The sequence below is a fragment of the Anser cygnoides genome, chromosome 1 (genome assembly GCF_040182565.1).
Source record: "Anser cygnoides isolate HZ-2024a breed goose chromosome 1, Taihu_goose_T2T_genome, whole genome shotgun sequence".
NCBI lineage: Eukaryota > Metazoa > Chordata > Aves > Anseriformes > Anatidae > Anser > Anser cygnoides.
Genome location: NC_089873.1, coordinates 113,633,289 through 113,645,722, shown reverse-complemented (window position 1 = coordinate 113,645,722; position 12,434 = coordinate 113,633,289). Strand labels below are relative to the sequence as shown.

The 12,434-nt window shown below is 41.9% G+C and overlaps 1 protein-coding gene across 7 annotated transcripts in view; it reads right to left on the bottom strand.

The window, feature by feature from the left end:
• Positions 1 to 5,814: 5,814 nt before the first annotated feature.
• Positions 5,815 to 12,434, bottom strand: part of ITSN1 (intersectin 1) — a 126,436-nt gene continuing 119,816 nt past the window's right edge. For 5 of the 7 annotated variants that reach the window (XM_066978287.1, XM_066978265.1, XM_066978285.1 and 2 more), the window contains 6 exons: positions 11,989 to 12,110; positions 10,205 to 10,267; positions 9,709 to 9,791; positions 9,528 to 9,611; positions 8,931 to 9,104; positions 5,815 to 8,056 (listed from right to left, as the gene is read on the bottom strand). In XM_066978287.1, the coding sequence (XP_066834388.1) occupies positions 7,908 to 8,056; positions 8,931 to 9,104; positions 9,528 to 9,611; positions 9,709 to 9,791; positions 10,205 to 10,267; positions 11,989 to 12,110 (675 nt within the window). In that variant the 3' untranslated portion in view covers positions 5,815 to 7,907. Of the gene's footprint in view, positions 8,057 to 8,930; positions 9,105 to 9,527; positions 9,612 to 9,708; positions 9,792 to 10,204; positions 10,268 to 11,988; positions 12,111 to 12,434 lie in introns of those variants that run through there. The other 2 variants (XM_066978278.1, XR_010825302.1) reach the window with 2 other exon arrangements.

The window sequence follows — 12,434 nt, the reverse complement described above, 5'->3', positions numbered from 1 at the left end:
GTAATTATTCATTATACCTGTTACAAATGCTTTAAACAAACAAAAAACAATTTCACAGCATGGATGTATAACTGTAGAATAGTTGGCTATGATGTAAATGAACAAAAACAAGTGCATTATATTTTCTCTGAAAAAAGGAAAAGTAACTTTTTCCTCCTATCTGGCCAGATCTTAAGACATACATGTAACAGTTATTTTATTACGCCTTTGCAATTTTTAGGATCTTATGAACACAACATACAGTACAACACTTCCTTTTTTAAGAAGAAAAAGAAACTAACTGATACCGTTTGTTTGGCAACAAAAAGTGCACTAAAAAGTAACACCACCATCAGGGAGGGTATTCCCTGATTCTAAGTATTAACATCGAAAAAATACTACGGTTTTCAACAATTTACCAACACTAAGTAAAAAGTACCCATGACAAAGCCTGCAAAGGTTGGTAGAATCTAAACTCCGTTCCGGCAAATTGAGGACTGAAATAGGGTGTTCTGCAAAAGCTGTTAACAGTGAATTAGGCTGCTGAAAAGCGTTAACCCTTTACAAATTACAACCTGGACAGGAGGAAGAGCTTCAACCCAACGCAGACACTTGGTTACTGCCAAAAGCACTGCCCTGTCTCCTGCATTTCCATTCCTTCCTCGCAGGCTGAAGCGAAGGTGCTGGGTAACTTTCTCATGAGATATTTTGTGATCAGCCACAGCAGGAGAACATTGGCGAGGCTGCTGCTGATCATTCAGCCAAAGCCCATCAGGAAAACCATCCCCATGGGGGAGGCTTTGCATTTTACCCCTGATGAGGCAAGGCAAGAGGAAGAGAGAGCCGAGAGAGCGAGTTGGCCAGGCGCCCAGACCAGCACCAGGAGGGCTTGGTGGTCCTGCACCTGACCTTCTCCCTTCCTCCCGGCGACTGTGGGTCTCACCTCGAGTCCCTGCCCTGTGGAGCAGCCACTGTACCTGGGAGGGATTTCACTGCCAGGCCATCACCTGCTGGACAAACCGCCCCACATTTTTTGAGGGGAAAAGAGCCTGCTGCTTACCAAGCTCTTATGTTTTCATTCTGCCTCTATTCCTTCCTTTTTTTTTTTTTCCTCTCTTCTCCTGCAGCCCAGCCTTCTCCTGTCATCTGTGCTCACAGTGCAAGCCAGGAGCTGCTGCCTGAGAGCCTGACAGAAGGGCTCAGAGGAAGCAACAACTCCCTTTACTTGCACAACAGGCTGAGATCCCAGAAATGAATGCTAAATCCAGGGTTAGCAACACTTTGCAGCGCTACAAGAAGCGCGAGGAATTCACCTACAGTTGCAGCAGAACCTTTTTCTGACAACTATATCACGCAACTAGGCTAGTTTAACATGTTCTTTATTCATTTAAATTAGGTCCTAAATATATCCACATATGTACAGAAAAAATAATTTCCCAAGGATGGCCATTATTTTAAAATATTTAAAGGAACAAACAAAACTGTGTGCCTATAAACCTTTTTGTTAGATTTACTCAGTATTTGACAACGACAAAGTAGCTGTGTTTTTATATTATATATACAAATAATCACATATATATATATATAAGCATGTATTTAACTATAGATACATTGATATGCATGTAGGACAGGAGTGTTTGGGCTGAACAAACACCAGGATCCACGTGGAATGTACATACAGAGCAAACCCCTCAAAGCTAAGGTGAGCTCACCTGATTCCCAGCTTTTCTGTTTCAAGGGTTTTGACTGCTCCATTTGAACAAACTGAAATATCACAGTGGCAAACAGAGCAGCATGAAAGTAGACACCACTGTTGCAGTAAAAGTCTGGATTTGTCACATCTTAGTTTTGAAAATGTATTTAATAATATTACAAAAACTGCATTATCCACAATGTCCCCCCACCCAACCCAACTCACATGTAACAAAAAGTGATTTTCTTTTTTTTTGAAGGGTAAAAAAATTCTAAAATGAACATTTAAAAAGTTCCCTCATAAAAACTCATGTTGAGAAAATATATAATAATTAAGTGCATCTAGAAAAAAGTTCTGTAATTTATCAGTCATTTGGCTTAGTGTCAGCTCAGACGTGCTATGTCTGCCAAGGTGCCCAAGTCGGACCACCAATTGCATGCAGCCTCTCAGGGCTTCACAGACTGCCTTCCTACCAGCATTAATCTTGGTGAGATGCTTGGTATTTCTGAGCCAAGATCAGCTTCATTTTATTATTATTATTATTATTTTTATTATTTTTACAGTGCTTCCAAATGTGTTGTGATCTGCAGGTATGTAAATTATGATTTGCCCAGTAAATACAATTCTGGAGAGTTTAGTGGCTATCACCCAGTGACCATTCACTTTCAGGAAGATAAGAAAGAAAACAGATCCATCTGCAAAGAATATAAACTACTGCTGATTTTTATCTTAACCTTGACATTTTGTTTGACGCTCTGGTTACCTATTGCAACCTTCCAGTCCTTATAGCATTTGAGTCAACTTCGTAACATAGGCTCTACATTATGGAAGCCTTTCAAACTCCTTCCTGCATCTCCAGCAAAGCCCAGAGGCATCCAGCTAGCTCTCTACGCCTTTGTACTAGCTGGGACATGAATTAAAGGTAAGCATCAGCTTAAGCACTTCATTGAGTCAGGGCTGCAGAGCTGCACGAGATGACTGAGCAGCTGCCATCTGAGCTGTGAGGCAGAAGCCTAGAAAGGAGCCCCCAAAATAGCCCAGTTTAACACAGCTGAGCTTCGGTGGAGTTCAAGGGGAAGGGAAGGGCAGTGCTTTCCAAAGGACATAATTAATTACAGGACAGAAGCACTACTGTGCACACGACACACGCAGAACAAAAACCTAGTGGGACTGCAAAGGAGCAAGGCAAGGAGCTGACACGAGACGTATTTTCCGTCACCCACTGTGTTCGTGCAACAAGGCCGTAGTTTGGCTTGGAGGGAGCCAACGGGCTCAGCAGGTGGGAAAAATCGTGGCCGGGAGGAGACCTGGGTGATCTCGAACGTGAGCCTCAACCCTAATGGCAAGGGATTGGAGCCTATGGGATCGCAGGTTGGGAAGCTGGTACTCACAGCCCGGCCCTGCTGGGAAAGACGGCGTTGGTGTGCTCAGACAGCAGGCTGGACTGCGAGGGAGGAGCGCTGAACCTGCCCTGGACATAAGGACTGCCAGCTGCATCCTACTGAGCACAAAGGAAGATGAGCTCAGGTGGTTTCCCAAGGCATCGCCGAAGAACTGATTCCTGTCCCCAGGGAGGAAACCGGTCTACAAGGTCAGGCTGATCCTCATGGCAATCAGAAGGAGCCTTCCCAACGTCTGCAGTGATGGAGAGGGCCTAAATGGGGAGGGATACAGGGGACGAGACAGATGCTGGTGTCTGATGACACTGCTGATGAACACCTCATACAGCTGGGGGCTGGGGAAACAAGTCCTTTGAGACATGGAAAACTGGCACAGTGATGCTGGTGCAGCCTATTCCCTGCATGGAAAGGGCATGGATCTCCTGGAGGTTCAGGAGAGCTGTCTGGTTCACACCACAAAAGCAAAGAGCATGACAGCAATACTTATAAGCACATGAAACCCTTGTGAATGCATCTTGAAACAACACAGTGCCCGAGAACCTCAGAGGTGTACCTCAGAAGGCAGTTCCTGGAAAGGTGAGTAGAAGGGCTGCCAAAGACATTGAATAGCTCCACTTCTGTATGTGTACATATATAAAAAAATGCAAGCAAATTCCTGCATAAATGCGGATCTGCACTAAATCCAATATGTCTCTCCCAGGATGAGGATAATTGCATGGTTTGTTATTAATTGCTGATACCACTAGTATGATTATTATTATTACTACTACTACTACTATTATAGATGCTTGGGGTCCTTGATAATTGGATTTCCACTGTGATGGTGTGGATATGATTTTAAATTAACAACAACAACAAAAAATCATTTTTCTTCAGTACTCCATCCTGTCGGCAACCACAATACCATCAATATTCTGCATGTTCCCAGCTACCTCCACCTTTCCAAACTCATTTCAATCTTTTCTAAAAAAGTTGTCTTCCAGCTTCTGTTCCATTAACTCAGTTCTACTGCAAGACTTAAAGCCAAGGTAGCACTAGGGAAAAATACCATTCCCCTTGCTAAATTTACTGTACGTGAAGGAAGAATGCAATTCCCAGAATGACAGCTTGGAAACCAAACTACCAGAGCAACTTCTTCTGTTGCATGTTTTCTCACATTTGCAGATTTTGCCATTTCTTCTCTTAGTATTTTTTTTTTCTCCCAGTTTATCAAAAGCAAAATATCACTGTTTCAATGAAGGCAGTGAACGCATTAGAAAGTCACAGTATTATTTTTAGAAAGGCTTGAATGCGAGCCAAGGAGTTTGCTGCTGAAGAACTACTTCTAAGCAAATGTTCTTCTCCAATACAGTAGAGCCTGCTAAGCAATGATAGAGATGAAACCCTGTCTTGATAGCCTGTCCCGGCAGCCCATGTACCAGTTCAATCTCTCCAGTGCCTCAGTTCAAGGGCTGGTAATGGGCAGGCCTTGTACACAGCCTCTGTGCAAGGATGAATTTTGCCATAGGAGAGTAAAAGCAAATGAATCCAGACAGTCCAAGGGCTCCACAACACACAGTACAAGGCTCTGCAAGTTTAGTGGTGATGCTTATCTGAAGAAATCCTTCAGATTGGTCTTTCACTCCTAAATGCGACCAAGTATTACTTGGGCTTAGATTTTTTCTTGGGTTTTTGTTTTGTTTTGTTTTGTTTTGCATAACATTAGGAAAAGATTGCACACATCTCAACGAGGCTGCAAAGGGACCCGTGCTCTAAGGTGTGCTATTTTACCAATACATTCAGAGATCAGTAACCAGAGTCTGAAAAACAGGGTCTGCATAAATACAGGCGGTCAATAATGGTAGCACAGGCCATCAGGGTTTGACAGCGAGGACATGACACCCTTAAGAGGATGGATGGCTCAACCTCTACACATCGTGGTGATTCCAGCCACCTTTCTAAATACACTAAAAGATATCTAACTTCCTAAGATCCTGTTGTGTGTGGCTGCGTCTCTCCTGTTGTGTGTGGCTGTTCAGGCTGTGCCTGAACAGGGAAAAATAGGCAGGAGTTGATGAATTTCTAAGAACCTTTGGCTAACCCTGATGCAGATCCACTTGGGAAGCCAACCATGCCGATATGCTATGGAGTATTGAGGGCGAGCAAGAGAGAAAATAGCAACATCCTGATGCACAATAGGCTGGCTCTGAGGGTATATACATTCCGTCCTCAACGCACAGGGATTAGGACAAGCTTCATCTTCAGAATTAGACCGATCACAAGGGATTTGTGAGATATCAGTGAGCTGAAGCCCAGCCTTTCATCATCATCATCATGTTTGCATAACTTCCATTGGCATTAACAGGAATTAAACATTCCTGTGCACCGAGGGTAAGATGGAAATCACGAGTGATGGTGGTCAGGAAGGTGCTCGGTTGTGTTACAACTACACAAAAAGGTGCAATCCCACATGCTCACGATAAGGGGTCACAGTCTGGGAGGTACCCCTGCAGCTACCTGTCCACTACTTCAAACACCAGCTGAATCTCAGAGGAATATGCAGCTCCTTGAGGCTCCTTTTAAAAACCTGGCCTGGATTTCTGCATTGCATCCATGGTATTTTTTCCCTATTTGTCTATATATTTGTTGCTGTAATTCATGCTGGTGAAATGGTACCATAAAAAAGTGATTCTACTTTCTAAACACTGAAATGAATGTTCACCATATTTACAGCTACTGAGTAAAATTAGGACAGCAATAAAATGTTAGACAATGACATTTAATGTTACTCCATTAATAGATTTTATCACTTTTTTTTTTATCCTACCACAACAATGTGTATTTTCATATACATTATATTTAATAAAATGTATAGATATGGAATTAGGAAAACATGGGTTTAGTTCTATTTACATATTTTACTTGAAACAATTTTCTTAACAACATTGAAAAATAGAAACTTAAAGTTCTTTTAATTGTGTTTTCTGCCAGTTAGTGGTAAACAAATGCATGCCTAGGAAGTTACACTCCCTCTAAAATGTGGTCAGTTGAAAGTTTCTAACTAAAGTGTGTATCTCTGTTTTTGTTTCAAAAAATACATAAGTATGTCTGTCATTTCTGATACAAAATTCTACACTATCTTCAATAAATAAATAATAAAGCGATTCTGAAAAGTATGAAATGTAAACTTTGTTGTCCCTCCAACATACTTTTTTTTTTTCCCATTGCTTGAAACATTACAGTGGTATTGTAGGAAATTATAATACACAGACACTTTCCAGCACAGTTTACACTTATTACCATACTGCATCTACCTATTTGTTATGAAGATATCCTAATTTCCTAATGGAAATCAATAAGACTTGTAGTGCTAGAAAACACCACCTATACAGGAAAGGTGGAAACCAGTACTGAAAGGACATGCAAGGAACATCAAAACCTAACAACAGGCTCCACAAGAACATTCACATGCTAATGAAATAGGCTGACACCTCCCATTCAGAAATAAAGTCATTACAAAAATACCAGTGTATGCATGATAGGTAATGAACAAAATGAATCCAGGCAGAACAAAGATGAATTTTACTCTTATAAGGGGTCTATCGTATCTCAGGTCCAGGCTTAGTAAAGCACTTATGTGTGTACTTAAGGGAAACACAACATAAGTGCATGCTTAAAGCTGGGTGCTTTGCCAAACAGAGGAATTTTGCTGAATGTTGGCCTATACGTGTGTATTTGTTGAGTAAAACGCATATAGAAACTTTTGATTCCCCAAGATGACAAGACTTTTACTTTGGGGTTACCCACTCTGTACAATCACAAATACCCTGCTTCTGTTCACATCTAGTATCGCTGCCACCAAACTTGTGATCAACCTGTCCTGCAACAAACCCTGTTGTGAGCTACAGTATGCTATCACTCTGAATTCAGTAACATGATGTCAAATGCAGTTAGGCACAGTAAAATTTAATAACTGGTCACCACTGATCGCTTGGCAAACTAGACTCTGCGGGGTAGAAATTAGCTTCCTGAGCCACAGCCATGATTTTTTTTCTTCCCCACTGCAGGTGACGTATCATCCATCTGCATTCACACAATTAAGCAGCCGTAGTAAAGCAGTATTGAAGTGGTATAGCACAACATTCATCAGGGCTCTATATTCGATCCTTCACTTACTGTTCAAACATTTCTTCTGAAGGTACTGAGTGGGTGTACTCTTCTGGAGTGCAACTCATCTCTGTGCAGAAGGCCTGTACATATATTTATTTTTGGGGCAATGTGAGTCATGAAGTGGTATCTTAATAGAATCTTCTCTGTTTATAGATATAGACTATTTATTTTCTAAGTCTTTTCAGCATCACCATGAAGATCTTCAAAGATCTTCTTACTGCATAACTGCTTGTTCCATTCACAAAACATTTACACACCACCTTGCTGAGCAATAGGCACAGAATTCCTTAAGGGGGAAAACCCTGCAGAAAGCCTCCAAACATACCAACATTGCCTTCTTCTTGTAAATTAAAGAACAGAGTAGCTGGAGCAAGCACAGCAACCTATGTGGTTTTCCAGCCTTTCAGACTGGAGCACGACAAACAACTAGGTTATTTCATAAACCCAGGAAACTAACATCAGGTTCCACATAGAGAAATTGAGGGAAATTTCCTCACTAAACTGGGACTCATTTTTCAGTGAGAATTATCAAGGCACAAAGATGCTCCTGTTTGCTTTGATAACCCTCTTGTGTGTGAAGGGCAAGCAGTAGTTTCATACCAAACCAATAAGGATTTAGTGACAGCTTCTGCAGACACCTATTGCAGTGAACTCAGACTGAAAAAAAAACATTGGTCCCTTTCCTTCTAAGGCTCATCAAACAATTGCAGGTCTAGTCGGACGACTATCTCTCCTGTTGGGACTTCATGCAGAAGGAGACACTTTGTAACTGGTCCTTTTGAACCCTGATCCTTCTTAATGTCTGCCACACGGATCTCTGTTCTGCCCAAAAAGTCTGAAATGCAAAAAGACAGCATGCTTAGAAATAGAACAACCATTTTATGTTGCAATAAAAATGCTAATTTGCAGAAGGAATTAAGCTTCCATCTACACATAACAAAAGAAGAAAACAAGTCTTCAGTCCAATTACATTTCTGCAGTTGAAATAGGCCAAATGCCTCCTATCTGCACAGAAGAGAATTTTATCTGGACTGTGTTAGACAGCAGAAGCATTTAAAAATAAATGGTGCCACAACCAGAAAAATCCACCATGTACTTCACAGCTGCCTTGGTTAAGGAGCTTATTTATTTTATGACACGTTAGAGAAAAGGCCAAAGGTCACCGCACAATTCGAACTGAGCGTCAAGCCTTCAGAAGATGATAGAGCCAAGGAATGCATTGCACTAGTGACAAGGTCACTGGGGCAATCTGCACTGGTCACATGAACGACAGTCCTATCCAAATACTTCCTCAGAGATTATGACTCCAAAATACACTCCTCAATGCTCAATGTGTCTACTGCAGATTATGAAATAAGAATGGGTCAGGTTCAATCTTGGGTTCATTTCTGCCACTTTCACTGCTTGTTACAGGAACCTGAAGACATTTCTTTTCTTCCTCCATGAATTTATCCGTTAGCAAAGAGCAACCAGAGCTTTACCTAAAGACTTAGCAGAAATGCAAACCACTCTTCAGTTGCTGTCAAGTTGCACAAGAAAGGAAACCCCCCAGAATAGAGCTCCCAGTACTAGCATGACTAGGCTGGGGAGTGAGGGTGAGTCAGGTCCCAAACATGCAAAAGGGCTCAATATTTACCTCAGCAGGCACACCCATCTTCAAAATGGGAGACTCGAAAATACCCTTGGAAGGGTGGCTGCCCCCTACTTACCATCCGGGGAGAACTGGTCCCTCTCAAACACCGTGATGCAGAGTACGTCCTGCTCTAGGTCTTTGATAAAGAACTGGCAGTTGGAGTTCCACTTCGGATTGAGGGTGTCCTGTATCGTCTTGGTAATGTGGCACTGAGAGCCCATCGTCACCTCACAGTATGGGTTACTCTTTCCTAGGAAGAAGGAAACAAACCTAAAAGTGTAAACACATTTTCAAGAGCGTGTCTGAAAATCCTCTTGCTCCTACAGCCATCGGGTTGGGCAAAGATGGTGGCCTCACTGCCATTTCAGTAAACAGGGGCACAGTTCTGCAAGGTGTTGAGCACCTTCCACTTTTCATTTCAGGACTTTGTGGCTTATTATCTCTTTGATATGATTCACATGGTAGAAGCTAAGTTTGCCTGTATCAAATATTCAAGTGCAGGACAACTGCATTGCCACTACGGAACTGCACAGAATCACCTCTATGTATTTTAAGTTCATTAAAACTGCTTTATTAAACAAAACCATGTTTTGGACAGAGCCTCCTTCTAAGTTAGTCTCACAAACAGGAATGTCTTCTTCACAGAGCATCTTATGCAATGCAAGGCACTTACCATGGGACCTGCAAGGTTTTAGTTCAATGCCTTCAACAATATTCACCATCAGCCTCCCAATGCCAGTTGCTCTTTGCGAGCGAACTGTGATGAAACAGAAGAGAGACAAAACTCATTAATGTACTTTCCTGCCCACAGATTTCCCCACAAAGGATGAGAACCCCTGCACCGCATGCTGTACCTAAGTAGGCCTTTTCCCTCTTCTTCTTTTCGGTCTCTATGTAAAGTTCCGAAGCGGCTTTAATTTTCTGAACCCAGGCAGTCCTTCAGAATGAAAGGAGAAAAAGAAAAGTTGCAAAATACCATTTCCATTTTTCCTCCCTGCTGCACTGCCGACAAAAGTAAAGCTGGCCCTCTTTCCCAGCCGCTTGCAGTCTCAGGCCCTGACCCCACCACAGGCTGAAGCTGTCTGCCTGGCAGAGATCTTACTGAAATTCATAGCACCTGCCGAAATTTAATCATCCCAGCCTAGCAGAACCCATCACACAATGCAAGCTCAAGAGAACTACGAACAGGAGAGGACATGGTGAGAAACCAGAAGATAGAGATAGCAAGTTTGCTTTTCCCAAGCCTTTTGTTGCTCAGAGGAAACAGCCCCAACAGGAAGGCACGGTGAATGCTTGAGAGAGACGTGTGCCCCGGGAGGCACAGCCCAGTAACTCCTGGGCTTTACTAACCTGCGGGGATTACGCTGCCTGAAGTACTGGCTGGGCTCAAAGAGGTTTTCAGAAGGGATGTCACTAAGAAGAAGGGGAAGCTTTGTAATTGAAGTTAGGGAAATAATTTCCTAATTAAGAGTCTGCGTGGAAAGATGGACAGAGAAAAAGCACGGAAGAAGGGGTCCTATGGGACCTCAAGTGTTTAAAAGGATATCCTGTACAAGGGAGCCTGAGACCTGAGTCAAGGCAAAGTGAGAGAACAGAGCAGGTGTGAATCGATTTCTGATCCCAAAATGAATTATTGCTGGTCTACAGTGCACTGCACCTACTTACAGTGGCCTGGATTTGGGTCTAAACATGCACCTCTATTCTCCACAGGCAACTGTTTAAGAAAACAAAACACTTAAGGACAATTTGTCTTCCAGCTCACCCCTAAATGGTAAATGGCAGCTTCAGAAGTGTACCAAGCTTTTGATCACATAAGTCTTTTAAGATTAAATGGGCACATAAATCACTCATTCATGTTAATGTTTTATTTCTGTTGCTCTTAATTAAAAACAAGTGGATGATAAAAATCTGGAGGTATCTCATCTAAAATGCTGCATTTCTGCTGAAATGAAGCTGAAAAAGCAGCTCTAGGATAAAAGACAGTCAGAGGTTGTATCCCATATAAATAAAAGCATTTAACGAGAGTGCCTAAATTCTGATAGCAATTTCTGCGGTTCTCTCTATAGTGAGTGGAGTGAGCCAGGCACCTCCAGGGGGCGTTCAGTATTTGAAGATTTGTCTACTTCCACTGATGGGTCAGGGTAGACATCTCGCTTGAGTCCCTCAGGCTAGGTAGGACGAATGTGAATCAGAGTTTACATGTTTCTGACTACAGCAGTGAGTGCTCTGATCCACAGTGTGTGGTTATTGCTATAGTCCGATTTGCACAACAGATCCTAAGTTGAAAAGGCTGTGTCAATTTTCATCAGCAAGGATCTAACCCTGATGCTTGTTCATTCTCTGGCATAGAGGGACAGACAGCTTCCCAAAGGACAAATGGGATCCATAAAAATACAATTTTTTACAAGAATAAATATGTTTGTGTAAATGATAATGAATAATGCTGGCAGGCAGGCAGGGAACAACAATGTTTTATAATTTTTCATGCATTAGAATTTTTACAGGCAACACATTTGCAAGGTGGCATAATACTGTCAATACTATGTAAGATTTTTTGCTGGATTTTCAGCCTCCATTTTTTTCTTTCGTTTACCTTATATTGAAAAGGTTTGTCTGCAAAAATGTAAGTCAGCATAAGTCTTTTTAAGCTTGCCAGAGACACAAATAATCAGCAGAGGTTTTGAGGTTGTCATTCTTCTGACTTCATTCTGAACTGAACCAGGTTAAAACTGGGTTTTGTTTGGTGGGTTTTTGCTTCAAGTTTTAATTCGGACTTGTTCCTGAATCTCATTCAACATACAGTCATACAGATGCTTGCACTGGCACAAAAAGTCCAGTGGATAGTAACAGAAGATAGGACTGAATCTCTTAGTTTCCTTAGGCTAACATGAGATGTCATGAAATGTGGCCTATTATATCAGCCCTCCTAGCCATTTCATTGTTGGTCTTACTGGAATTCAGGAAGCATCATTATTTCTCCATCCTTTTCATGAGTATCACCATATTCTCAAGCACAAGGAATTCTCCAGTGTTGTGATATTAGCTGCTTGGAGACTGTTATGCATGTGTACATCAAATACATTTGCATCAGACTTTTCAAATTCAGGACTAATGTGGCCTGTGCAGGTACTTACCTTTCATTAATGCTTTCAGCCCGGAGTGTATAGACTCTATCAATGTGGGAGATATGGAAGATGGGCTCATCTCCAGAAGGGTCTGTGGGTAATTTTACTAGTACCTCATTTAGAAAAATGGGCTGTAAAACATTAGGCAAAGCTAGAGTTCTATCGCACAATATCCGAACAGATGCATTCAATAAAGAGCAATTCACAACAGATTTTTTTTGTGCCTACAATAACCTCTCCCCTTCAGCCTGCCTCCCGTCTTTCTTCAGATATGTCATTTTTTGAATTTTCTTTTTATTAAACATATTGGTGCCTCCACAGTCTGGGAACATTTCTCGTGAAGTAAGAAAACAGCCTTACAGAGCATAGAAATCTCTCCTTTCCCACAAGAAGCAGCAAACACTACTCTCTTCATCACTCCCTGTCACACAACCTCTGTTGAAGAGGTTGTTTTC